Source organism: Arachis ipaensis, chromosome B4 (genome assembly GCF_059453495.1).
Source record: "Arachis ipaensis isolate K30076 ecotype BB chromosome B4, ASM5945349v1, whole genome shotgun sequence".
Classification (NCBI taxonomy): Eukaryota; Viridiplantae; Streptophyta; class Magnoliopsida; order Fabales; family Fabaceae; genus Arachis; species Arachis ipaensis.
Window position 1 is genome coordinate 95,762,328 of NC_142439.1, and position 27,665 is coordinate 95,789,992.

At 37.2% G+C, this 27,665-nt stretch overlaps 3 protein-coding genes across 4 annotated transcripts; all 3 read right to left on the reverse strand.

Moving 5' to 3' along the window:
* Window positions 1–318: 318 nt before the first annotated feature.
* Window positions 319–2,205, reverse strand: LOC148568450 (uncharacterized). The gene is made up of 4 exons (XM_088483260.1): window positions 1,153–2,205; window positions 858–1,062; window positions 609–775; window positions 319–516 (listed from the first exon to the last, which is right to left on the reverse strand). The coding sequence occupies exons 1-4, from the start codon at window positions 2,180–2,182 to the stop codon at window positions 365–367; spliced, it is 1,554 nt and encodes a 517-aa protein (XP_088339386.1). The 5' UTR covers window positions 2,183–2,205; the 3' UTR covers window positions 319–364.
* LOC110271104 (uncharacterized) lies at window positions 2,186–27,204 on the reverse strand. 2 transcript variants are annotated; one of them, XM_088483257.1, is made up of 4 exons: window positions 26,702–27,204; window positions 26,440–26,502; window positions 6,940–7,985; window positions 2,186–6,830 (listed from the first exon to the last, which is right to left on the reverse strand). In XM_088483257.1, the coding sequence occupies exon 4, from the start codon at window positions 2,975–2,977 to the stop codon at window positions 2,204–2,206; it is 774 nt and encodes a 257-aa protein (XP_088339383.1). In that variant the 5' UTR covers window positions 2,978–6,830; window positions 6,940–7,985; window positions 26,440–26,502; window positions 26,702–27,204; the 3' UTR covers window positions 2,186–2,203. The 2 variants fall into 2 exon arrangements, with proteins under 2 accessions (XP_088339383.1, XP_088339384.1); XM_088483258.1 differs by lacking the exons at window positions 2,186–6,830; window positions 6,940–7,985 and adding an exon at window positions 22,179–22,435.
* On the reverse strand, window positions 22,179–26,276 carry LOC110271103 (protein MAIN-LIKE 1). Its single transcript, XM_021121278.2, has 5 exons — window positions 26,271–26,276; window positions 23,781–23,909; window positions 23,620–23,681; window positions 23,455–23,545; window positions 22,179–23,366 (listed from the first exon to the last, which is right to left on the reverse strand). The coding sequence occupies exons 1-5, from the start codon at window positions 26,274–26,276 to the stop codon at window positions 22,806–22,808; spliced, it is 849 nt and encodes a 282-aa protein (XP_020976937.2). The 3' UTR covers window positions 22,179–22,805.
* Window positions 27,205–27,665: the final 461 nt, after the last annotated feature.

Here is a 27,665-nt window from a genome sequence, read left to right on the forward strand (position 1 = left end):
ACTTTGCCAAATACAATCCTACCTTGACCCTAACCCCATTACAACCCTTAAAAGCATCGTTGTCAGAACCGAACCGGTGATCGAACCGGTCAGGCTACTGGGTCACTGGGTCACTGGTTCAACCGGTGGGTCACTGGTTGAACCGGTTAACCCGGTCCCACATAAGTAAAATGTATAAAATAGCTAAAAGCCTAAAAACTTAAAAATTAACAGTTAAAAAATATATCTCCAATAACATTTTAATAAACATTAAATCTCAAATCCTAAAAATAAGTAGTAATCCGAGAATAAACATAAAATTTAGTACTATTAGTCTATTACATGAACAACTCAATTTAACATAATGAAAATAACAATTCATGAATTATATCCAAGGAGTAACTTCAAAGTCTGGATATCTTTCTTCATCTGACAAATCTGGAGCTACATGTTGATTGGTTTCATTCTGATTTGCATTTTCCATAGAAGTATTATTAGCTTCACCATCATCTCGATCTTCTTCCAGATTCAATTCATCTAGCATTTCAATAATGTTTCACAAATCATAATCAATAATAAGGCAAAATATTTGGTTAAAGCATTACAAAATATCCCTAACAACAACATACCCAAATCATCTAAAGGTGATTGAAGAGACATATTTGCAAGATCATTCCGTAAAGCATCAACTTCTTCAGGAGTTAAAAATGGTGGTGAATCTTCCATTATCCATTCCGAATGATCCTCAAATGCATCAAGACAAATTGGATCATAACTTTGCTTTCTCATTCGGTTCCTATCTTATCAATTAACTTGATTATTCTTATTATGACTAAAAATTTTAAATAATGCCTTCAAGAAAGAATAATAAAAAGTACCTTTGTTGTAGCCTTAAGTTGTAATGAACATAAACAAGATCATTAAGCTTTTGATGCTCTAACCGATTCCTTTTCTTTGAGTGAATGTGTTCAAAAATGCTCCAGTTACCCTCACAACCTGAAGAACTGCAAGTTTGACTCAAAACACGAATTGCTAACTTTTGCAGGTTTGGTGCTCCACATCCATAAGATTCCCACCATTGATCTTAACATAAAAAGAAAACAATCACAATCATAAATATCAAATTTTAAACATATCACAATCATAAAAAACTAATTTTAATACAAAATTTACCAGGCATCACTGTGCTTCGCTCACGTATTGCAGACTGTCTCCCAAAGTCTCCTTCAGCATTCTTAAAGATTCTCTTCTCACTTGTCAATTTAGTAATCAAATCAGCATCACCGTAAGCATATCTCTCAATCACATCTAATAGGCCAGAAATTGTTTCTTTGTGCTTGTCAAATTCTGCAGAATTAAATCGAAAAGCTGGATTTAACCAATAACCAGCAGCATGAAGGTTTCTTTTAAGTTGTAAATCCCAACGTGAATCTAAAATCTTCAAATAAGGTTCAACAACCCTCTTTCTTTTTTGAAACCTCTTCACCATGTCTTCCCTAGCCTTATACATAGCTTGATAAAGGAAACCCATTGCAGCTCTATCTTCACTATCCACAATACGCAATACATGAACAAGTGGCTCCGTAAGCTTAACAATATCAGTGCATTGATTCCAAAATTTAGAATCTAAGACTTGATCCACAAACTTTTTTGCTTTGGCTTCTTTAGAGTAAGCTGAACTTGTCCATTCTCTAGATGTCACCATAGCTCTCAATGCATCCTTTTGAGCCAAAATACTTTGCAAAGCAATGAAATTAGTGGCGAATCGAGTTGGAGCTGGACGAAGTATTTCTCGGCCGCCTGTGAACTGCCTCATCAAGTACAAAGGATGGCAGTGATTATAGATATACTTCGTAATCATTGAAGCTTGTGACACAATTTCAGTCACTTCCACAAACTTTCCAATATCCTGCAACATCAGATTAATACAATGTGCCGCACAAGGAGACCAATACAATCTAGGAAACTCTGATTCCAACAACCTTCCAGCAGCAACGTAATTTGCAGCATTATCCGTCACTACATGTACAACATTCTCAGGACCAACAAATAACACAACATCCCTAAGCAACTTAAACAAAGCCTCAGCAGTTTTCGAGATATGAGAAGCATCAACTGACTTTAGGAAAACAGTTCCTTTAGGACAATAAACCAAGAAATTAATTAAAGTACACCTACAACGATCAGTCCATCCATCAGCCATGATAGTACATCCAGTTTGTTTCTAAATCACACAATAACCTTCAATCATCTTCTTTACATCTTCAACCAATTTACTCAACAAATATCCACGAACTCTTTGGTAATTTGGCCCTTTATACCCTGCACCCATATTTGCGATAGCATCGATCATCGGCTGATAATAAGCTGAATTAACTGCATTGAATGGCACAGAGGCATCCATCATCCATCTTGCAATAGCAATATCACACTTCTCCACAATTTCTTTGCTTTGGAGAACACTTTTAATACTTGGTTGAGCACCAGGTGTTGCTGCCGGTGGAAAAAAGGATTGTAATCCCTTGAGTTGTTTTCCAACTCCCTTTCTAGAGCTAGGTGCTGGAATTCTTGATGCTTGTTGTTGTCGCATCTCATTACGTTCAATCTCATCAAATTCCCTTTCAACGTCATCACAAGCACCATAACTTTCTGCATATTCTTCTTGAGTTTTCCTTTTCTTGGTTCGAAGATCTTCAATGTTTTGGGAGAATTGGTGTCTCACCGCAGCTGGCACCTTTCGACATGCCTCAATATCTCCACCTTTTCCAGCCAAATGATGCTTAACCCGGTTAATTCCTCTACCCCTAATATGCTTCTCGCAATAAATACATACCAGAGCAGTTTTTCCTTTATCCAAAACTTGTTTACAATGGCCCCATGCAGGATCAGTTTTTCCTCTGTTACTATTTTTTTGGGTTCCAATTGTTGGATCAGGAGTTGATCCTTGTTCCTGAGAAGTTGGTGTTGGTGTTTCTGATGGTGTATTTGATGAAGCCATCCTAAATTCCTAATCAACCAGGGTCCAGGACTAAATGACTAACAATACATAACAACAATCCACTAACTACTAACAATAATATCCAACAGTAACCAACAATTCACAATCAACAAACTGAAGTACTGAACTGAAATAAAACAGAAATCAAACATACCAAACATACCAAACAACAATTCTCATCTGCCCACATACCAAAATCGACCAGAAATCAAACATACCAAACATACTAAACAACAATTCTCATCTGCCCACATACCAAAATCAAACAGAAATCAAACTATCAAACATTCAAACATATGTGAACCACCAATTAAAAAATTAACTTCAAAGTTCAAACATATGTAAACTATCAAACATGTTCTTATCTGCCCGCATACCATAATCATTAATCAATTAACTTCAAAAAATTAAAAAATTAAAAAAACTTACCTGCACGGATGGATCAGCGACAAGCGTCGAGCAGAGAAGAGGGACTGAGGGAGACCTGGAGCGAGGAGCGACGAGGAGGCGACTTCAATGTTCAATCTTTGATGGATGGGGTGAGTCGCGCACTGCTCTGGATGCGGTGGTGAGGTGAGTGTCGCGTGGTTGAAGGCTTGAAGCTGACGGGCCGACGGGGCGACGAAGTGGCTGAAAGCTTGAAGCTGAAGCAGAGTAGGCGAGTAGCAGGGGATGGAGTCATGGCGCCATGGTGATGGTGATGGTGGTCTCTCAACTCTCAACTCTCAAGTCTCAACTCAAACCGTTTGGGTATGGGAGCATGCGAAGGGAAAGTGGGAAACAGGGGAAGGGGATGGAGGCTAGGGTTACAAAACGCAGCAGCTCTGCGCTTTTGTTTTTTTTTTTTTTTTAAAGAAACGACGTCGTTTTAAATCGCAAAAAAAAAATTTCGAACCGGTCCGGGTTAAACGAAACCCGCCGGTTCACCGGTTCTGATAAAACCCGGCCGGTTCAATACGGGTCTCGCCGGTTCAGTTCCTTCTTTGGTTCGATGACTCACCCGGACCGGTTATAGCACCGGTTTGTCGGTTTTCCGGTCCGACCGGCCGGGTCGATCCGGTTCTGACAACACTGCTTAAAAGACCTCTTGATATGTGTATCTGTGCATTAAATTTGTGTTGATTGTTAGATGAAGAGCAAGCCTTAGAAATCAAGGTTAGTAGAGAATTGAGAGAATCGAACCTAAAAACACTTGAGTGATTAGAGTGTATACACTACCAGTGAGGGTTCGATGCTCAATTCCTTGTTCCCTGCTTTCATGAGCTATTTTCTTCTTGCAAGTCTATTTGTACTTCATTTTCATGATTTTGAATTAGTGAAATCCAGTTCATATTTCCTCTTGAAAGATTTGTTTACTTTTAACTAAGTAGGTAGAAACATTTTGCATGTAGTTACATTCATAGGTTGCATTTCATACATTCTACCATCCCTCTTCATCTTTATAGCTTCTCTTGAGCTTAGCATGAGGACATGCTATTGTTTAAGTGTGGGGAGGTTGATAAACCACTATTTTATGGTTTATCTTGTACTCAATTGAGTGGTTTTTATCTACTCTTTACCCACTTATTCATACTATTTGCATGGTTTTACATTTGCCTTCCTAATTATGTGCTTTGATTGAAAACATGCTTCTTTGGCTTTAAATTACCAAATAATAATCCTCCCTTATTACCATTAGATGTCTTGATATGTGTGTTAAGTGATTTCAGAGATTACAGGGCAAGAATGACTTGGAGGATGGAAAGGAAGCATGCAAAAGTGGAAGGAATACAAGAAGATGAAGAAGTTGCTAAGCTGTCCAGCCTGACCTCTTCGCACTCAAACAGCTATAACTTTAGCTACAGAGGTCCAAACGATGCGGTTCCAGTTGCGTTAGAAAGCTAACATCCGGGGCTTCGATTTAATATATAATATGCTATAGTTCCCCTGAGGCTAGGCGACGCGACTGCGTGATCCATGCGGCCGCGTTGTAATGACGGAAATCAGCGCATTTGAATTCACAACCAGCGAATTTTGGGCTATTTCTGACCCAGTTTGCGGCCCAAAAAACACAGATTAGAGGCTATAAAGTGAGAGAATGCATCCATTCAGAAACAGGCTTTCATAATTTACAATTTTAGGAGTAGATGTAGTTTTTAGAGAGAGAGGTTCTCCCCTCTCTCTTAGGATTTAGAATTAGGATTCTTTTCACTTCATGATTATTTCATCTTTTGCGATCACAGGTTCAATGTTCCTTTTATTTATTTTTCTAATTTAATCTATGAACTCTTCTATGTTACATTTGATATCTTTATTAGTGCTAATTTGAGGAATTTTCAGATCTATGATTGCTTTCCTTTATTTAAATAATTTAGATTTTTCCCTTTTGGCTTTGGCTGATTTATTGGTAACGCTTGAGCTGTCAAATAAAGCAGTGGTTGAAATTGAGAGTTGCTGCAATAACTCTAGTCTTTCTATAGAAATTGACTAGGACCTGAGGATTAAGCTAGTTGATCCACTTGATTTACCTTCATAGTTAGAGGTTAACAAAGTGGGATTAAAACCCAATTCTCATCGCAATTGACAAGGATAGGCCTTCCAGTTCTCATACCTTGCCAAGAGATTTTATTGTTATTATTTTATTTTACTTATCATTCAACATATTCCCTTCTTACCTCCTAATAAACCCCAATTTACAACTCATAACCAATAATAAAAACATACCTCCCTACAATTTCTTGAAAAGACGACCCGAGGTTTAAATACTCGGTTATCAATTTCAAAGGGGTTTGTTACTTGTGACAACCAAAACGTTTGTATGAAAGGACTTTTGAAGGTTTAGAAACTATACTTGCAACGAGGATTCATCCGCAAATTTCTAGACCACGGAAAAGTTCTCTCATCACCAACACTCGCGAGTTTGAAGCTCATCACAGTCATCCCTTCCCAGATCCTACTCGAAATACCACAGACAAGGTTTAAACTTTCCGGATCTCAGGAATAGCCACCAATAATTCTAGCCTATACCACGAAGGTTTTAATCTTAGATTAGAAACCTAAGAGATACACATTCAAGCTTGTTTGCATGTAGAACGGAAGTGGTTGTCAGGCACGCGTTCATAGGTGAGAATGGTGATGAGTGTCATATAATCATGACATTCGTCATGTTCTTGAGTGCAAATGAATATCTTGGAGAAGAAATAGACTTGAGTTCAATAGAAAAACAATAGTACTTTGTATTAATTCATGAGGAACAGCAGAGCTCCACACCTTAATCTATGGGGTGTAGAAACTCCACCGTAGAAAATACATAAGTGAAAGAGGTCTAGGCATGGCCGTGAGGCCAGCCTCCAAAACGTGATCAAGAGATCAAAAGGTGAACTAAAGATTCCAAGATGAAAATACAATTGCAAAAGGTCCTATTTATAGAGAGCTAGTAACCTAGGGTTTACGAAAATGAGTAAATAATGCAGAAATCCACTTCTGGGCCCACTTGGTGTGTGCTTGGGCTGAGCATTGAAGCTTTCACATGTAGAGACTTTTCTTGGAGTTAAACGCCAGTTTGGGTGCCATTTTGGGCGTTTAACTCCAGCTTTTATGCCAGTTCTGGCGTTTTGACGCCAGAATTTTTTTGCTGACTTGGAACACCGGTTTGGGCCATCAAATCTCGGGCAAAGTATGGACTATTATATATTTCTGGAAAGCAAAGGATGTCTACTTTCTAACGCAATTAAGAGCGCACCAATTGGGCTTTTGTAGCTCCAGAAAATCCACTTTGAGTGCAGGGAGGTCAGAATCCAACAGCATCTGCAGTCCTTTTTCAGCCTCTGAATCAGATTTTTGCTCAGGTCCCTCAATTTCAGCCAGAAAATACCTGAAATCACAGAAAAATACACAAACTCATAGTAAAGTCCAGAAATGTGATTTTTATTTAAAAACTAATAAAAATATAATAAAACTAACTAAAATATACTAAAAATTACCTAAAAACAATGCCAAAAAGTGTATAAATTATCCGCTCATCAATAACTCACATACTCTAGGAGGTCCTTCAAGTTGGAGGATTTGAGGTGGGACTTGGATGGCTTGATTTGATTGAAATGCCTTTTGTTCTTTGCGAATCTCCAGGAGTAAAGTGGTCATGTCTGCAATCACTTTAGTCAAAGCCGATACGGAAAGAGGTGCTTCCACCACACTCTTGGGAGGGTTGTTCCTTACCCTCACATGTTGGGTAGCCTCGGCGACATCATTGATCAAACTCTATGCTTCCTCCGCCATCTTATTCTTAGAAAGGGAACTACTACTAGACGCGAATGCTGCGTCATCCACGACGATGTAGGCAATGTGGGGCTGAGGGACACAGTTGTAGTAGATGTCGTCAGTCAGTTGGTGCAAGTGCCGAAAATAATGCTCAGTAGAATTATATATTATTCTATTTGAGTCCTTGTAGCTTATATGAATCTACTCTATGCCATATGTGACTTTAGAATTATATATTATGCTATTTGAAACCATGTAGCTTATATGAATCTACTCGATGACATATGCGACTTTAGAATTATATATTATGCTATTTGAAACCTTGTAACTTATATGAATCTACTCTATGGCAAATGCGAATTTAGAATTATATATCAATCAACTCTATTTCAAATGCGAATTTAGAATTATATATCAATCTACTCTATGGCGATTGCGAGTTTAGAATTCATACATAGAAAAGTGAATTGATACATAACAAATGTTAACTTGATAACTTGATACATAGTAATTGATAGATCGAACAGTTAATTCATACATAGAAAAGTGAACTGATACATAGAAAATGTTAACTACACAATATCTACTTTCTCGTTGCCCACTTTACATCTTTCACAAGATTCTTGCATTTCTTGGTGGCCTTTTTGAACACGGACGGAGTGAATCGATTAGCACTACGATGAGGCAGATCAACCCTGAGATTGTACCATTTGCCTGTCTCATCGGAGTGCATGCCTCACCTCTATACAACTTCATTAGACAGACCATCCTAACATGATTATAATTACATCAACTGAGGAAATAAGTATATAATATAATCAAATCAACAGAGATTAGAGTCATTGAAACACGGTTAGGGTTTTGACTATTAAGAACTCCTCGACCACCATCACTCCTACTAGAGTCACCAGATACCAACCCTCTAGAAGCACATGAGGAAGTGCGGTATGGATGTCTTGCATCCAAGGAATACCTACCCGCCATGATGTCAGGCTGATGACCATATTGTGATTGGCCTGCATCTGTAGCCATGAACCCAAGCAACTGGATAAAAGAACACCATCTCCTGAGTCAAACTGTGGCACACTCTAATACTACTGATGTATCGGGTATGATGAGGTAAATTGTGTTTGTGGTACATATTGGATTGACCACTGAGGATGTTTTTGTGGAGGTGGAGGCGGAGGTGGAGGTGGCGATGACTGTGGCTCCTGCTCCTCAGTCTCTTTATTCTCTTGAACCACATCATCTATAATCAGATCACCCTCGTCATTCTCTTGAACCACAAGATCCGACAAGTTCAAATGGTTGCCATATTTTGTACGGTACCAGTGCATATAAATATCTAAGGGATGTTGTGGACCATCAAGCTCAGTCAGAACGTGATTATACCTGTTTGTCCACTGCATCACCCAAAATGAATGACTCGTGGCTGTGGCCCAATTAAGATTCTTAGGACCAGTCAGGACTTCTTCATGTGCCTTGTCTAGATTCCGTTCCTGATGAGGAACTCCCTGTATAAAACCAAACTGTCGCCTATACCAATCGGTTGCATGCCACTCAATGCATTCAAAAGATACCAACGGCGCCATAGCGCTCCACACAATCGAGTGCATGTAGATGTCTACAAGAATTATGTCCAGATCCATGCGATCCATAGCATAGCAACCCACACAAACTAGGAAAAATAAATGACACTAATGATTACAATCAGAATAACAATAACACTGCAACCCCAAACCAAATACTTCTTTAATGAAAATATACCTGACCCTTCTGAAGATCATCCAAGGCCTTCCTAAAGTGAGCAAGTGTAAGATATCTAAAGTGTCGGTCTCGACGCTCCCAGTGTTGTATATTAAGTTTTTTTTTAATAATAGGAAAATCAATTCGGATGGTCCGAATTGATTATTATATAATATTTTTGAACGAGCTGGAACAACTCACTGGGTCTGATTTATGCAGGTATATGTATATAAAATTGTGTAACTCATAAACAAGGCAGTAGATACCGTCTTCTTCTTCATATTGTTCTTCTGCTTTCTTCCACTCCTGGTTCTCTCTTCTTTGTTATGAGGTAAAAAAAATTAATAGTGAGGGTTTTGTTTCTATTTAGATTGGTGAGAGAAATAGATGATAGATTTCTTTTAAAAGTGTATTATTTTGGTCAGATTTTGTTTCAAACATCTGAAGGAGTAAAATTTATTTGTGAGAATCTGTTAAATGTTGTTATTTCCTTCACAATCTCATTTGAAGAGCTCAAATGTGTGATTTGTGAGAAGATAGATTCTGCGATGTCAAGGAGGATTTCATGTATTTTATACAGATATCCCATCCCAGTATTTGGTGGATTCATTTAATTTCAAACCAAATATATAACCGACGAAGCAAGTATGCAAGAGATGTTTTCAATGTATATTGAAAGTCGTGCCCAAATGTCGTTCATCGAGTTGTACATTGAAATCGAACAATCTGAGGCTGACCGAAATATTGTACGGGAAGATTACAATAGTGACAGTGAGGAAGAGTTCGAAAGAAATTATGAAGTTGTGGATTCAAACGGAGATGAAGATCAATGTGACGTCACTATGGCTCCAAATGTGACAAACGTGGCAAATGCACTGGCAAACGAAGTGCCATTTGAGGAGCCATCTTTCATGCGAGTGTTGGATTTGGAAGCCATGCATGCTCCAGAGTTTCCAGAATATATGAGCGTCGGTACCTAATTGCCTATTTTTATAAGACGGATTAGAATTCTGTAATAATTTATATTGATTGATGGACCAAATAGTTAAGTGACATGTGAAAATATATTCAATTAGCATTTGTTTATGTGTTTATGTAGTTAAGTTTAGGATAATAATATTTTTTGTTAGTTATTGATGTAGTTAAATATTAATTAGTGTTTATTAATCAATATTTATTTATGCATTTATGTTTTCTTTTTTTGTTAAGATTGAGATAATAACCTGATGTAGAGTTTATTTATATCATCATAGATGTATTGAGTGTTGATTTACCTTTAATTTCGATTATTAAATTTTCGTATGGCTGCCGTCGTGGCAGAAGTTCCTCTTGTTGCAAATGGTGAATTTGCTGTGGGGATGGAATTCAGTTCAAGGGAAGCTGTTATTAAGGCGATGAAAGAGTATGCTATCCGAAGAAGTGTAGACTACCGGGTATATGAGTCGGAGTCATTGACATTTTATGCCAAGTGTACACAGTATGAGGAGGGGTGTGATTGGCTTATCAGGGTTAGCATGATCAGCAGAAAGTACTGTTGGGTTATTAGGAGATATAATGGTAGTCACACTTGTACCAAAGCCACCATTTCTCAGGATCATTCGAAGCTAAATTCGAACACAATTGCAAAAGCAATAAAGCCGTTGGTTGACGCTGACTGCTTGTTAAAGGTAAAATCAGTTATTGTAGAAGTGCAATTGCATCAACTACACCATCAGCTATCGGAAAGCATGGTTGGCTAAGCAAAAGTCAATAGAAAAAATATTTGAAGGTTGGAAAGCATCATACGAAGCTTTGCCGATATGGTTTGAGGCCATGTGTCATAAGGAGCCATCAGCTATCGTCCATTTTGAGACTATGCAAGGCATACCAAGGCGATAACTTGGTAAGTGATATCCGGGTATTGCATCGAGTCTTTTAGAGTTAGTATCCCTGCATTAGAGCATTCAGACTTTGTAAGCCAGTTGTCCAGGTGGATGGGACTCACTTGTACGGAAAGTATAAGGGTTGTTTGTAACAACCCCGTTTTTCGAGTACGTAAGATCTTTTCTGAAGGCACGGATTTCTCCGGATGATCAGTAAAGGGAACACCTTTGATATATCATCAAGCATCTCAATCCTCATTGTCATTATGTCATCCTTAAGCTAGAACCTCTTCTGAGGCAAGCTCGATAACGCAATCACGAAGAACCTAGTTTTTGAACCGTACCGGTTAGGAGTTTTAATTCTGATTTTTGTAAGTAGTCTCAGTTTGACGAACCGAACTCGATTCATGAGAAAAGAGAGATAATAGTATAATATTAGTATTATAAGATGCTTGAATGATATTATAAGGTTACCTGGTCTGTTTTAGTTAAAAACAGGAAATCGGTTTAACCGGGTTTACAGTTTATTGGTGCAGCTTAGCACCAGCACTCCCTGAAGACTTTAGCAATACTAAGGCCTCATTATACATGTTCTATTCCCATAATAATATGTTACTAGTGTCATTTACGCTAGTAGCTTAGAAAATAATTTTTAGAGATGTTTTTACAAGTGTTCCGATACATCTAGTTTTAGTAGTTATACACCTAAGATATTTTAATATTATTTTAATCCACCTCCAAGCCAACTAATCACAACTCACCCTACACCCCCAAAACCCCCAAGGCTGGTTCATTTTCACTTTGTGGCCGAAATTCTCAAGAGAGAAAAAGAGAGAAAAGTTCTTAGTTCCAAATCTTCAAAGCTTGATTTCTACTGAACTAAAACTCAAATCAAAATTCCAATCCGACAATGTTCCTCTCTTATTTCTCTACATGATCATATGACTTATCAAGGGTGGAAATAAGGTGAGATGGCTGTCTCCCTCCCTCTTCAATTCGGTTTTCAAGGAAACATGCTTAAACATGTGTTTTCTTAATGTTCTTCCTTACGAATCATGCTTAACTTGACTTGAGGGCCAAGAAACGTTAATTTCCATCAAGTTTAAGGTGAGAAATCCCTTTCTAACATTCTGAGCAAGATTTGGTTAGTTGAGGGTTTTTGGATTTAAAGTTATTCTTGATGTGTTTTAGGAGGAAAAAGTGCAAAAAGAACACCTAAAAGCATAACTGGATTTGAGGCAGTAAATCAAGGTAGGGTGTAACGAAATTATTCTTGATTATTTGTGTTTGAGTTGTGTGAATGTTGTATGATTTGTCTGTGCTAAAAATTGGTTGCATATATGATTGATTCTTGGTGAAAATTTGGTAAAATTTTGATGAAATTTGATGAAATTCAAGCTTTAAAGTTCATGTTCTTAGAGCAGCTGGACAAACGAAACCCTAGGCTTAAATTGAGGTTCAATTTGTGTTGAAATCATGTGGAAAATATGGGGTTTTAGTGACTGGGAATTTATTATGAATTATGGTAAAAATCAGTTGCTGAAAAGACTGAAAAACGGGTAAAAATAGAGAAAGAATCTGAAGAATTTACAAAGAACATGAAGAACACTTTGAGTGTGATGAAGAACAATGAATAACAGGCTTTAGATCCTTAAAAGGGCAAGGAATTAAAAATTTTGGTGTTTAAGGGGTTATTTGGTAGTTTCCAAAAGTTAGGGTGGTTAAAGTAGAAATATTAAAAGTTACGGGTGGTAAAAAGTAAATTTTAAAGGTTAAAAGTAAAAGATAAGTTAATTTTTGAAAATTAATGATAAAATAATAAATAATAATATTTAATTAAAAATAATATTTTAAAAAATAATAAAATAATGCAGAAAAGGCAGTTTTCTGTAAAAGCTTTAGAAAGACAACTTTAAGCGCAGAATCTCATAATTACCTTCATAAAACACTTAGGGAGTGGTAAGAACATGTTACTGATGCAAAGATAAATGAAAGATAGAAAGTTAAAGAAAAGATAAAAACCAAAGAAAAAGTCTGTAAAGTTTTAATAACAGAAAAACATATAGAGATTAGAAAACTAACTAAGGCATCATAGTTAGTCCTTGAGTTGCGACTAGGGTTAGGTATTATATGAAAAGTTAAACTATTTCAGTATAGACTTAATGAACCTATACTTGGGACAGGCTAACTATTCATACCGTAATTTACATAAGCTTTAAATACATACATTAAACAGAGAAATCAGAGCAAAGTAGAGAGACACAGAGAACAAAGTAATCATAGCAGAATAAAGAGATAAAGAGAAAAGAATAATATAACAAAGAAAGTAGAGGGAAAGAGTATAAAAACAAAGAGTTAAGCCTTGTGGCATGATATTTTGTTGTATGTTCATTTGCTACTTTTCGTTGGCCCTAGAGGTCCTGTAGGCCCAAGTTCACCTACAGTAAGTTGTTATTCCTATAGGCCGAAGTTCACCTACAGTGAATATCAATTGTGTAGCTCAGGGTGTTGCTTCTGTAGGCCGAAGTTCACCTACAGAGAGTTGCTATTTCTGTAGGCCGAAGTTCACCTACAGAAAGTTGTTGTGTTGTGATTATATTATTCCTGTAAGCCGAAGTTCACTTACAGGGGCACCATTTCTGTAAGCCGAAGTTCACTTACAGAGGTGCTATTTCTGTAGGCCGAAGTTCACCTACAGAAAGTTATTGTGTTGTGTTTAGACTATTCCTGTAAGCCGAAGTTCACTTACAGGGGTGCTATTTCTGTAGGCCGAAGTTCACCACAGAGATAAAGCAATATCTAGGACTAGTTCCTGGGTAATGTCGGGTTGCAGGGTGTAAACCGACACGTGAGCTCATGGTATGCATAGGACAGACATGCATCATACTTGGTTGTACATTTCCTCTGTTATGATTGTTGTATGAATGTATGCTTTCCTTGTTTGTATTATATTCTCTGTGTTTGTGTTTTACTTTCTTATATTCTTTTGTTTGTGATCTGTTTTTAGTTTACTCTATTTTCTCTATTCATCTATCTTCTATTTACTGCATCTCTATATTCTGCTATATGTCTGCTAAGCGACACAGATTAATGAACTTAACTAATAACCCCGGTCCTACTAAGAACTCTCCAGTTCTTACCCCTTCTCTCTCCCTTTTCCCTTCAGATGGAAGCATGGGTACCCTTCCGTAGTTCATTGATGACGTTCCACCTGACTTGAATTTTTGAAGACTTAGAACATACTTTTCCTCGCTTTAGTAGTTTAGAGGGACTAGGTGAGTATAGAGGCTAGGCTAGCCTGGGCGCCAGCTTAGGGACTTCTTGAATAGGTCAGGGCCTGGGATGTTATATGTATATATATGTATATAGTTATTATCTAGCTATATCTAGGGGTGTTCTAACTAAAACTATATACTCTAATAAAGGCTGAATCACTGAATGTTGTTAACTACTTGAGATGTATTTATGTGTGGTTGTTTATAACTGTTTTATCTGTTATTATTTGTGAATTGATTATGAATGATTCTGTTTATTAATCAAAATATTTTCAAAAAAAAAGTACCTCACAAAATAACTACGTTTTTAACAACGAATCAGGCTCATATAATAAATAATAGATAATAATTAGGGAGACAAGTTGGTAGCGCTCAGTTTCTAGTATGATCATGACGTACCAGAAATTGGGTCGTTACAATTTGGTATCAGAGCAGTTCATTCCCAGTAGAGCCTGGGGAGTGGACTGACTATGCTTCATTGCATACTCTGCTTGTGTGTCTCATGCTGTTAGGGTATCTTCAAGATACATTTGGCATGAATATCTATGATTGTTCATTATGGGAATGTTCGTGCCTAGCTTGAGATATTAAGACTGATCACCTTAATGTTGATTGTTTGGTGCGAATAAGACCTCAATGACTGTGAATAGACATGGTTTAATCGAGCTCCGTACAAAGAATCGATGTGAGCCACAGCTATCTTCATAGCTGTTATGATCTCCATGGCTATGACTATGCGTGATTTGAGTGCTGTAAGGAACGGATCGATCTATTTGTCTGGATGGCTTGAAGGAAACAGATCACTTGAAAATGGAATCTTGCACGTGGCTGAAATTTTGAGGGCAAAATTTTCTTTTAGGAGGGTAGAATGTAACAACCCCGTTTTTCGAGTACGTGAGATCTTTTCTGAAGGCATGGATTTCTCCGGATGATCAGTAAAGGGAACACCTCTGATATATCATCAAGCATCTCAATCCTCATTGTCATTATGTCATCCTTAAGCTAGAACCTCTTCTGAGGCAAGCTCGATAACGCAATCACGAAGAACCTAGTTTTTGAACAGTATCGGTTAGGAGTTTTAATTCTGATTTTCGTAAGTAGTCTCAGTTTGACGAACAGGACTCGATTCATGAGAGAAGAAAGATAATAGTATAATATTAGTATTACATTAGTATTAGAAGATGCTTGAATGATATTATAAGGTTACCTGGTCTGTTTTAGTTAAAAACAGGAAATCGGTTTACTTGGGTTTACAGTTTATTGGTGCAGCTTAACACCAGCACTCACTGATGACTTTAGCAATTCTAAGGCCTCATTATACATGTTCTATTCTCATAATAATATGTTACTAGTGTCATTTATGCTAGTATCTCAGAAAACAATTTTTAGAGATGTTTTTACAAGTGTTCCGATACATCTAGTTTTAGTAGTTATACACCTAACATATTTTAATATTATTTTAATCCACCTCCAAGCCAACCAATCACAACTCACCCTACACCCCCAAAATCCCCAAGGCTGGTTCATTTTCACTTTGTGGCCGAAATTCTCAAGAGAGAAAAAGAGAGAAAAGTTCTTAGTTCCAAATCTTCAAAGCTTGATTTCTGCTGAACTAAAACTCAAATCAAAATTCCAATCCGACCAAAATGATCCTCTCTTCTTTCTCTACATGATCATATGACTTATCAAGGGTGGAAATAAGGTGAGATGGCTTTCTCCCTCCCTCTTCAATTCGGTTTTCAAGGAAACATGCTTAAACATGTGTTTTCTTGATGTTCTTCCTTAGGAATCATGCTTAACTTGACTTGAGGGCCAAGAAACGTTAATTTCCAGTAAGTTTAAGGTGAGAAATCCCTTCCTAATGTTCTGAGCAAGATTTGGTTTGTTGAGGGTTTTGGATTTAAAGTTGTTCTTGATGTGTTTTAGGAGGAAAAAGTGCAAAAAAACACCTAAAAGCATAACCGGATTTGAGGCAGTAAATCAAGGTAGGGTGTAACAAAATTAATCTTGATTATTTGTGTTTGAGTTGTGTGAATGTTGTATGATTTGTCTGTGCTAAAAATTAGTTGCATATATGATTGATTCTTGGTGAAAATTCGGTGAAATTTTGATGAAATTTGATGAAATTCAAGCTTTAAGGTTCATGTTCTTGGAGCAACTGGAAAAATAAAACTCTAGGCTTAAATTGAGGTTCAATTTGTGTTGAAATCATGTGGAAAAGATGGGGTTTTAGTGGCTGGAAATTTATTATGAATTATGGTAAAAATCAGTTGCTGAAAAGACTGAAAAACGGGTAAAAACAGAGAAAGAATCTAAAGAATTTATGAAAAACATGAAGAACACTTTGAGTGTGATGAAGAACAATGAAGAACAGGCTTTAGATCCTTAAAAGGGCAAGGAAGTAAAAATTTTGGTGTTTAAGGGGTTATTTGGTAGTTTCCAAAAGTTAGGGTGGTTAAAGTAGAAATATTAAAAGTTACGGGTGATAAAAAGTGAATTTTAAAGGTTAAAAGTAAAAGGTAAGTTAATTTTCGAAAATTAATGATAAAATAATAAATAACAATAAAATATTAAATAATAATATTTAGTTAAAAATAATATTTTAATAAAAATAATAAAATAATACGGAAAAGGCAGTTTTTTGTAAAAGCTTTAGAAAGACAACTTTAAGCGCAGAATCTCATAATTACCTTCATAAAACACTTAGGGAGTGGTAAGAACATGTTAGTGAGGCAAAGATAAATGAAAGATAGAAAGTTAAAGAAAAGATAAAAACTAAAGAAAAAGTCTGTAATGTTTTAATAACAGAAAAACAGACAGAGATTAGTAAACGAACTAGGGCATCATAGTTTGTCTTCGAGTTGTGACTAGGGTTAGGTATTATATGAAAAGTTAAACTGTTTCAGTATAGACTTAATGAACCTATACTTGGGACAGGCTAACTATTCATACCGAAATTTATATAAGCTTTAAATACATACATTAAATAGAGAAATCAGAGTAGAGAGAGAGACACAGAGAACAAAGTAATCACAGCAGAATAAAGAGACAAAGAGAAAAAGAATAATATAACAAAGAGAGTAGAGGGAAAGAGTATAAAAACAAAGAGTTAAGCCTTGTGGCATGATATTTTGTTGTATGTTCGTTTGCTACTTTCCGTTGGCCCTAGAGGTCATGTATGCCCAAGTTCACCTACAGTAAGTTGTTATTCCTGTAGGCCGAAGTTTACCTTCAGTGAATATCAATTGTGTAGCTCAGGGTGTTGCTCCTGTAGGCCGAAGTTTACCTACAGAAAGTTGTTGTGTTGTGATTATATTATTCCTATAAGCCAAAGTTCACTTACAAGGGCACCATTTCTGTAAGCCGAAGTTCACTTACAGAGGTGCTATTTCTGTAAGCCCAAGTTCACCTACAGAAAGTTGTTGTGTTGTGTTTAGACTATTCCTGTAAGCCGAAGTTCACTTACAGGGGTGCTATTTCTGTAGGCGGAAGTTCACCTACAGAGATAAAGCAATATCTAGGACTAGTTCCTGGGTAATGTCGGGTTGCAGGGTGTAAATCGACACGTGAGCTCATGGCCTGCATAGGACAGACATGCATCATACTTGGTTGTGCATTTCCTCTGTTATGATTGTTGTATGAATGTATGCTTTCCTTGTTTGTATTCTATTCTCTGTGTTTGTGTTTTACTTTCTTATATTCTTCTGTTTGTGATTTGTTTTCAGTTTACTCTATTTTTTCTATTCATCTGTCTTTTATTTACTGCATCTCTATATTCTGCTATATGTCTGCTAAGCGACACAGATTAATGAACTTAGCTAATAACTCCGGCCCTACTAAGAACTCCCCAGTTCTTACCCCTTCTCTCTCCCTGCCCCCTTCAGATGGAAGTATGGGTACCCTTCCGTAGTTCGTTGATGACGTTCCACCTGACTTGAGTTTTCGAAGACTTGGAACATACTTTCCCTCGCTTTAGTAGTTTAGAGGGACTAGTTGAGTATAGAGGCTAGGCTAGCCTGGGCGCCAGATTAGGGACTTCTTGAACAGGTCAGGGTCTAGGATGTTATATCTATATATATGTATATAGTTATTATCTAGCTATATCTAGGGGTGTTCTAACTAAAACTATATACTCTAATAAAGGCTGAATCACTGAATGTTGTTAACTACTTGAGATGTATTTATGTGTGGCTGTTTATAACTGTTTTATCTGTTATTATTTGTGAATTGATTATGAATGATTCTCTTTATTAATCAAAATGTTTTCAAAAAAAAGTACCTCAAAAAATAACTACGTTTTTAACAACGAATCAGGCTCATATAATAAATAATAGATAATAATTAGGGAGACAAGTTGGTAGCGCTCAGTTTCTAGTATGATCATGACGTACCAGAAATTAGGTCGTTACATTGTTTGTTAGTGGCAGTTTCACAAGATGGTAACAACAATATCGTCCCAATTGCATTTGCTATTGTGGAGGGAGAGACTTCTGATGCGTGGCACTTTTTTCTTAGTAACCTGCGACAACATGTTGTGACTCGGGATGGTGTGGGACTGATATCCGACCGACACGAATCCATCAATGCAGCTGTGGCTCGCAGTAACGGAGCTTCGTCACCTCCTAGAGCTTTCCACATGTTTTGCATCAGGCATATAAAGTCAAATTTCTTGAGAAAATTCAAGGCACCGTACCTGCAAAAACTTGTCATCAATATAGGTAACATTGAGTAACTCGAAGTTTGTTATCAACAGAGATACCTTTAATAAGTGTTTGTTAACCCCATTTTTTTTTATTGTTTTTTGTTATTATGCAGGATATTCGAGGACGGTGTGAGAGTACGAAGTGCGTTACCAGCGGCTAGGAGAACGGGGCGAGGCTTACACTAACTGGTTAGACCGAATCCCCCGCGAACAGTATGCGTTGGCATTTGATGGTGGCTACCGATGGGGTCACATGACGACGAATTTAGTAGAATGCATCAACTCGGTCATGAAGGGTGCACGCAATCTCCCCATCACTGCGCTTGTCAAAGTAACATTTTACAAGTTTAATGAGCCATGAACCCAAGCAACTGGCTAAAAGAACCACCATCTCCTGAGTCAAACTGTGGCACACTCCAATGCTGCTGATGTATCGGGTATGATGAGGTAAATTGTGTTTGTGGTACATATTGGCTTGACCAATGAGGTTGTTCTTGTGGAGGTGGAGGTGGAGGCGGAGGTGGAGGTGGCGATGACTGTGGCTCCTGCTCCTCAGTCTCTTCATTCTCTTGAACCACATCATCCATAACCAGATCACCCTCGTCATTCTCTTGAACCACAAGATCTGACAAGTTCAAATAGTTTTCATATTTTGTACGGTACCAGTGCATGTAAATATCTAAGGGATGCTGTGGACCATCAAGCTCAGTCAGAACGTGATTATACCTGTTTGTCTACTGCATCACCCAAAATGAATGACTCGTGGCTGTGGCCCAATTAAGATTTGTAGGACCAGTCAGGACTTCTCTGTGTGCCTTGTCTAGATTCCGTTCCTGATGAGGAACTCCCTGCACAAAACCAAACTGTCGCCTATACCGATCGGTTGCATGCCACTCAATGCATTCAAAAGATACCAACGGCACCGTAGCACTCCACACAACCGAGTGCATATAGATGTCTATAAGAATTATGTCTGGATCCACGCGATCCACAGCATAAGCAACCCGCACAAACTGGGAAAAATAACCGACACTGATGATTACAATCGGAATAAATATAACACTGCAACCCCAAACCAAATACTTCTTTAATAAAAATATACCTGGCCTTCCTGAAGATCATCTAAGGCCTTCTTAAAGTGAGCAAGTGTAAGATATCTAAGTGTCGGTCTCCACGCTCCGAGTTATGCCACCTAATATGACTTAATTCATTAACAGAACTGGATTCTAAATATGAAGATACATAGTAAATGTTAGATAATGTTACCTGTTTGCAAGCGGAAAACTATGGGGTTCCCTAGAAACCGGCGCTAGATTTGGCAGGCGGATCCAAACCCAAATGAGCAGCAGTGTTAGTGGATCGTCGATCTCCTTACAGTCAAAATGAGATACCCTGCATAACGCCCTGTATAGATGTGCGTGGCAAGCCGATCTCCAACTGTACTGTCCGATACTGCCAAAATCACGAAGTAAAGGCAGAAACTTCCAGTGCACAGATGCCCCAGACTTCTCTCCAGACAATATCGTACCGATCAACAACATAATGTGGCACTTCACGTACCTCTGTATACTGTTTTCATCAGTCAACTGTAACTGTTCTTTTAGATCCCATAGCCAAGTCAGTTTTATACCGTTTCCTCTACAGTCTGAATTTCTCGGTGCAACCCCAAATTGGTGCAAACACTCCGCCTCTAAGACTTCAAAACTACTCATAGTCATCCTTGTGACTAAAGGACCGTCCGTCGGAAGACCAAGAATCATAGCCACATCTTCGAGTGTCACAGCACATTCACCAATCGAAAGGTGAAAGGTATGTGTGTCTGGATGCCACTTTTCGACTAGAGTATTTACAAGTGCTTTCTGACATTGGGCTATTCCAATCTTAGATGCATGATAAAAATCAGTAAATCGTAAATGCTCATCCACCCTATCATCGTACCGATCCGGAGGGACAGAGTGATCACACATCAACATCCGTAATAAATTATTAATCAAACTATCAACAATTACTAATTTACTACTAAAATATAATAAGTTTTTAACTAGAACAACAAATATATCCAACAAATTATTTCTAACTTACCATTAATAATAATAACTAATAGATTCTTCCAATTTCTATCTAACTAATGTTCCACTGTAATATTAAAACCTCACTTACAACAACATACTTAAGTCAATTAAAAACCTAATAGTAAAAAAATAATTATTATCGAAAAACAAATATATTATATTATTATATTTTACAAAACCTAATTATTGATCAAAATCAGCAACATTAATCCAAAAACATATTTTTTAAACATATAATTTTTACTAAAAATAGTACAAAAAATTCTAAACATGTTCTTTTTACTAATCTATCATATTAGTCTAACTCAAATATTACTATTGATTAAAATATTCTTTAACTATATATATATATATATATATATATAACTATTATTTAAACATATATTCTTAAATTTCAATCAATCAATCAATCAATCAATAATAATAATAATAATATTACAGTCACTGATATATGACCCTATTTGAACAACAAACAACAACTATAATTAGATGGAGAAGATGGTAGAATGGTTGCTGGTGGGATGGAGATGAAACTCATTTCGGAGGGTGGGTATGCATGCAGTAAAGAGTTATGCTGGGGTTAAGGGCACCGTTGTGGGGAGCAACGTCCATGCGGCACGTGGCGGGGGAGGGACAACTCGGACCATCCAATCTGTTCCCTCAATGTGGACCATCTGATTTGCCTTGGAGAACTCAGACCGTGCAATTTGTGGTTACCTAACACCACAAGCCGGTAAAGCACACATGCTCTCCACAAGCCGTCCTGATTAAAATGCCTTTTGTTCTTTGCGAATCTCCATGAGTAGAGTGGTCATGTCTCCAATCACTTTAGTCAAAGCCGATTCGGAAGGAGGTGCTTCCACCACACTCTTGGGAGGGTTGTTCCTTACCCTCACATGTGGGGTAGTCTCGGCGACATCATTGATCAAACTCTATGCTTCTGTCGCCGTCTTGTTCTTAGAAAGGAAACTACCACTAAACGCGAATGCTGCGTCGTCGACGGCGATGTAGGCAATGTGGGGCTGAGGGGCACAGCCATAGTAGATGTCATTAGTCAATTGGTGCAAGTGTCGAAAATAATGCTCAGTAGAATTATATATTATTCTATTTGAGTCCTTGTAGCTTATATGAATCTATTCTATGACATATGCGACTTTAGAATTATATATTATGCTATTTGAAACCTTGTAACTTATATGAATCGACTCTGGCAAATGCGAATTTAGAATTAAATATCAATCTATTCTATGGCGATTGCGAGTTTAGAATTCATACATACAAAAGTGAACTGATACATAGCAAATGTTAACTTGATAACTTGATACATAGTAATTGATAGATCGAACAGTTAATTCATACATAGAAAAGTGAACCGATACATAGAAAATGTTAACTACACAACATCTACTTTCTCATTGCCCACTTTACATCTTTCACAAGATTATTGCATTTCTTGGCGGCTTTTTTGAACACGGACGGAGTGAATCGATTAGCACTACGACTAGGCAGATCACCCCTGAGATTGTACCCTTTGCCTATCTCATCTGGAGTGCGTGCCTCACCTATATACAACTTAATTAGACAGACCATCCTAACATGATTATAATTACATCAACTGAGGAAATAAGTATATAATATAATCAAATCAACAGAGATTAGAGTCATTGAAACACGGTTAGGGTTTTGTCTATTAAGAACTCCTCGACCACTATCACTCCTACTAGAGACACCAGATACCAACCCTCTAGAAGCACATGAGGAAGTGCGGTATAAATGCCTTGCATCCAAGAAATACCTACCCGCCATGATGTCAAGCTGATGGCCATATTGTGATTGACCTGCATCTGTAGCCCCAAGCAACTGGCTAAAAGAACTACCATCTCCTGAGTCAAACTGTGGCACACTCCAATACTACTGATGTATCGGGTATGATTAGGTAAATTGTGTTTGTGTTACATATTGGCTTGACCGCTGAAGTTCTTGTGGAGGTGGAGACAGAGCTAGAGGTGACGGTGACTGTGGCTCCTGCTCCTCAGTCTCTTCATTCTCTTGAACCACATCATCCATAACCAGATCACCATCGTCATTCTCTTGAACCACAAGATCCGACAAGTTCAAATGATTGCCATATTTTGTACGGTACCAGTGCATGTAAATATCTAAGGGATGTTGTGGACCATCAAACTCAGTCAGAACGTGATTATACCTGTTTGTCCACTGCATCACCCAAAACGAATGACTCGTGGCTGTGGCCCAATTAAGATTCTTAGAACCAGTCAGGACTTCTCCGTGTGCCTTGTTTAGATTCCGTTCCTGATGAGGAACTCCCTGCACAAAACCAAACTGTCGCCTATACCGATCGGTTGCATGCCACTCAATGCATTCAAAAGATACCAACGGCACCGTAGCACTCCACACAACCGAGTGCATGTAGATGTCTGCAGGAATTATATCCGAATCCACGCAATCTACAGCATAAACAACCCACACAAACTGTGAAAAATAAACGACACTGATGATTACAATCGGAATAACAATAACACTGCATCCAAAACCAAATACTTCTTTAATGAAAATATACCTCGCTTTCCTGAAGATCATCCAAGGCCTTCCTAAAGTGAGCAAGTGTAAGATATCTAAAACGTTGGTTTCCACGCTCCCAGTTATGCCACCTAATATGACTTAATTAATTAACAGAACTGGATTCTAAATATGAAGATACGGAGTAAATGTTATATAATGTTACCTGTTTGCAAGCGAAAAACTACAGAGTTCTCTAGGAACCGGCGCTAGATATGGCAGGCGGATCTAAACCCAAACGAGCAGCAATGTTAGCGGACCATCGATCTCGTTACAGTCAAAACGAGATGCCCTACATAACGCCCTGTACAGATGTGCGAGGCAAGCCGATCTCTTACAGTACTGTCCGATACTGCCAAAATCACGAAGTAAAGGCAGAAACTTCCAGTGCACAGAAATCCTATCATCATACCGATCCAGAGGGACAGGGTAATCACACATCAACATCCGTGAACTCTACAAAAACATAAATGATTAATCAAACTATCAACAATTACTAATTTATTACTAAAATATAATAAATTTCTAACTAGAACAACAAATATATCCAACAAATTATTTCTAACTTACCACTAATAATAATAACTAATAGATTCTTCCAATTCCTATCTATCTAATGTTCCACTGTAATATTAAAACCTCACTTACAACAGCATACTTATGTCAATTAAAAATCTAACAGTAAACAAATAATTATTATCGAAAAATAAATATATTATATTATTATATTTTACAAAACCTAATTATTGATCAAAATCAGCAACATTAATCCAAAAACATATTTTTTAAACATATTTTTTACTAAAAATAGTTCACAAAATTCTAAACATATTCTTTTTACTAATCTATCATATTAGTCTAACTCAAATATTACTATTGATTAAAATATTTTCTAACTATATATATATATATATCAAGGTTGCGAGAACCGGATCAGTCAATAAATCGGTAAGGTGACTGGTTCACTGGTTTAATGGTTCGACCGGGGTTCAACCGGGGTTCAACCGATTTAATTAAATATTAAATAAAATTATTAAAAATTTAATATATAATTTTAAATATTTAAATTCAATAATTTCTAACCTAATAAAATTTAAAATTTCACAATTTTACATAATAAATTAGCCATAATTTATCAATAAAAATTCATAAATAACTTTAAACATCAAAGTTTATAACTAAAACATCAAAATTTATAACTAAATAGATCAAAACACATCTAAATAACAAATACATAATGTTCTACCACCAAATCAAACAACATTGACAAACAATTTTTCAACTAAACAAAAGACACTGATCATAAAAAATCATAATCATAATTAAGTGCTTCAAGAAAATAGCAACTCAGAAGACAAAAAAAAAATCAGAAAAAAAGCAACTTAGAATTACAGTAATAAGTAATAACCACTAATAATCAAAACTAACCAAAACTCAGAATCACAGTAGCAACTCAAAAATAGCAACTTAGGATTTGTAATCTAATTATCAAAACTAACCAACAAATTGGTAATAACCACTAACTATTGAATTTGAAAACAGAATCACAGTGCTAACTACTGAATTTACAAACAAACAGACTATGAAGTATGAAATCAAACTGCAGTAACAAATTACAGAACAAAAGCATAATTTGAAACTTACAGAAACAGAATTACAAAAACTGATTAATTCATATAAATAACAAAATAAAAAAAATAAAAAGAAGATAGTAATCAACAGAAATTAAATCCAGAAGACAGCAATCAAAAACCAACAATTAACCCAGAAAAAACAACATGCAACAGTCAACATAATTAAATCCAAAAAATCAACAATTAACTCCCAAAAATAAAACTAAAGCAGTGTATGGATTGAGGCTTACAACTCAGAAATTCAGTAACCCAAAATAAGCAGAAATTAATAGACTCAGAATCAGAAATAAAAAAAACCAAATAAAAGTGACTCCGGCATAGAGGGGATCGAAGACAGAGGCTTGATGTGCGAGAGAGAGAGAAAGATCGACGATGAGGATAGAGACACGATTTTAGGGTGGCCGACGATGACGAGGACAGAGGCGGCGACGCTAACAGCAGCTCCGAGCATACCTGGCGATGCGAGGTGAAGGGATCTAGGAGAAGAGGATAGCGACGGCGGGGCTTGACGCTGGCTAAGGAGAAGAGTTCGTCTGTGACGGCGTCGTTGGCCGTTGGCTGCTGCTGCTGGCTGTTTGGGAGAGAGAGAGAGAGGCTACTAGGGTTTCTTCTGTGCGAGAAAAGAGAGAGAGCGAGAGGCTGGGTAGGTTGTGAGACAGAGAGAAGGGGGAACTGGGGAAGGACTGCATTTTGTTAAACTATATTTTTCTTTTTTTTTTTTGCAGCGCCAAACGACGCCGTTTATGATTTGGGGGAGAACCGGTGCCTAATAAAACCCGACCGGTTCGTCCGGTTCGCCGGTTAACCACCAGTTCGACCGGTTTTTTGCAGAACGGTTTTGCAGGTGGACCGGATCGACTAGGTGACCGGTTTCTGGTTAACCCGGTTGAACCGGCCGGTCCGGTCCGATTTTCAGAACATTGATATATATATATATATATCCCTAACTATTATTTAAACATATATTCTTAAATTTCAATCAATAATAATAATAATAATAATAACATTACCATTACTATTACTGATATATGACCCTATTTGAACTACCAACAACAACTATAATTAAAAAAATCGGATGGTCCGATTTGTGTACCATCCGATTACTGAAATCAGATCATCCGATTATAATTCCCCCATTGATCCGTCCGATTTGTTCTGCACAGCCCAATAAAACACCATATACCTCCATAACTATACTATACACCAACAATCATTCCATATCAAAATTAAAAAACTCCCAATATTATTAAATAACACACTTCTTTTCCCTATTTGTAAATTAATTTCTGTTAAATAATATATAAATGTTTTAACTTCATAAAATATATATAAATAATAAAAAAAATTCTTACCGGATGTGTAGTCATCCAGATAAATTTGCTTAATCAATAGAATCACAGTCGAAAGAATATTCCCTGACGTCAAAAATAGAGCAGAAATGAGTGAAACAAAATAGTAATTATTAAAAAAAATTAGATAATAACATATATGCAACTTTTACCGTCATTTTGATTCATTTGTATCATAAAAAAAATATAATTCAATGAATCATAACACAGGTTCTAGTGACACAATCAATTACAAAAGATGATGATTGAAAAATAGCAATAGTACCTTTATGACGAGTAGAATGAAGCTGCATAAGCCCATTCCTTTGAAACTCCAGCGAAAGTGGAAGCTCTTTTTAGTTGCAACGTTTTTTAAGAAGATCAAAACAGTTTTCTCCAAAGAAACCGTAGTGCAGCGGATGAAGAGAAGGGAAAACAGAGCCAGATGATGATGAAAATAAGAGAACAGATCAGAGAAGAAATTTGAGCTAACTAACTTTACAGATCCTGGTATTCCAGATGAATCTAACGCTTAAAAATGGTTGCTTTAGCAAAATCAGTATATGAAACCGGATGGCATGAAAAAAAAATTGAACATGAGAAGAAGAGCTTGATAGCTCATAACAAGAGAGAGGCGATGCAGATCTTGTGCTTCATTCATGGCTAATCACGATCTTTTTTCAAAGTAGTCTTTTCCTGTTAAAAGATTCTACTGTTGGAAGGCAAGAGAAATCCGAGAAATAATATCAAAAGTTAACAAGGAGAACAAGGAGGTAAGAACTAAGAACAAAGGGGGTACGCAGTACGCACGACAAGATAACGAGAGATTAAATATATTTGGTCGTCCGTGACCTAAAATATTTAATTTTTTAAAAAAATAAAAAGTTTTAGACCAAATACATATTAAAAATTCTCAAAATCATCTAAGATAAACTAGGGGTGCACAGACCCGGACCGGCCCGAAGACCCGGCCCGGCCCCGAAGGAATTTGGGCCGCGAAGACCCGGACCCGAAGTGACCCGGGGTGGACCCGGGGAAAAAAAATGAAATCAGAAAGGGAAGTGAAGCCGGGACCGGGCCATGGCTCGGGTCACCCGGACCCGGCCCGGTGGCCCGGCCATATTACACACACACAAACGCGTTACAGCGTTACAGCCTTACAGGTTTGAGGTTTCTACTTTCTAATTAGGGGCTAGGGCAACACAGAACACGCATCGTGCCTCCTTCAGCAGCTCAGCGCCTCAGCCCTC

Excerpts from the sequence above, each read along its gene's own strand:
- LOC148568450 (XM_088483260.1), bottom strand. The coding sequence starts at position 2,182 with ATGGCTGATGGATGGACTGATCGTTGTAGGTGTACTTTAATTAATTTC. Across the intron at positions 776-857 it reads AACTTAAGGCTACAACAAAG|GAACCGAATGAGAAAGCAAA; the intron begins GTACTTTTTATT and ends TTGATAAGATAG. Across the intron at positions 517-608 it reads ATCACCTTTAGATGATTTGG|ATGAATTGAATCTGGAAGAA; the intron begins GTATGTTGTTGT and ends TTGAAATGCTAG.
- LOC110271104 (XM_088483257.1), bottom strand. The coding sequence starts at position 2,977 with ATGGCTTCATCAAATACACCATCAGAAACACCAACACCAACTTCTCAG.
- LOC110271103 (XM_021121278.2), bottom strand. Across the intron at positions 23,682-23,780 it reads GACAGTACTGTAAGAGATCG|ATCCGCCTGCCATATCTAGC; the intron begins GCTTGCCTCGCA and ends GTTTGGGTTTAG. Across the intron at positions 23,546-23,619 it reads AGTTTTTCGCTTGCAAACAG|GTGGCATAACTGGGAGCGTG; the intron begins GTAACATTATAT and ends AAGTCATATTAG.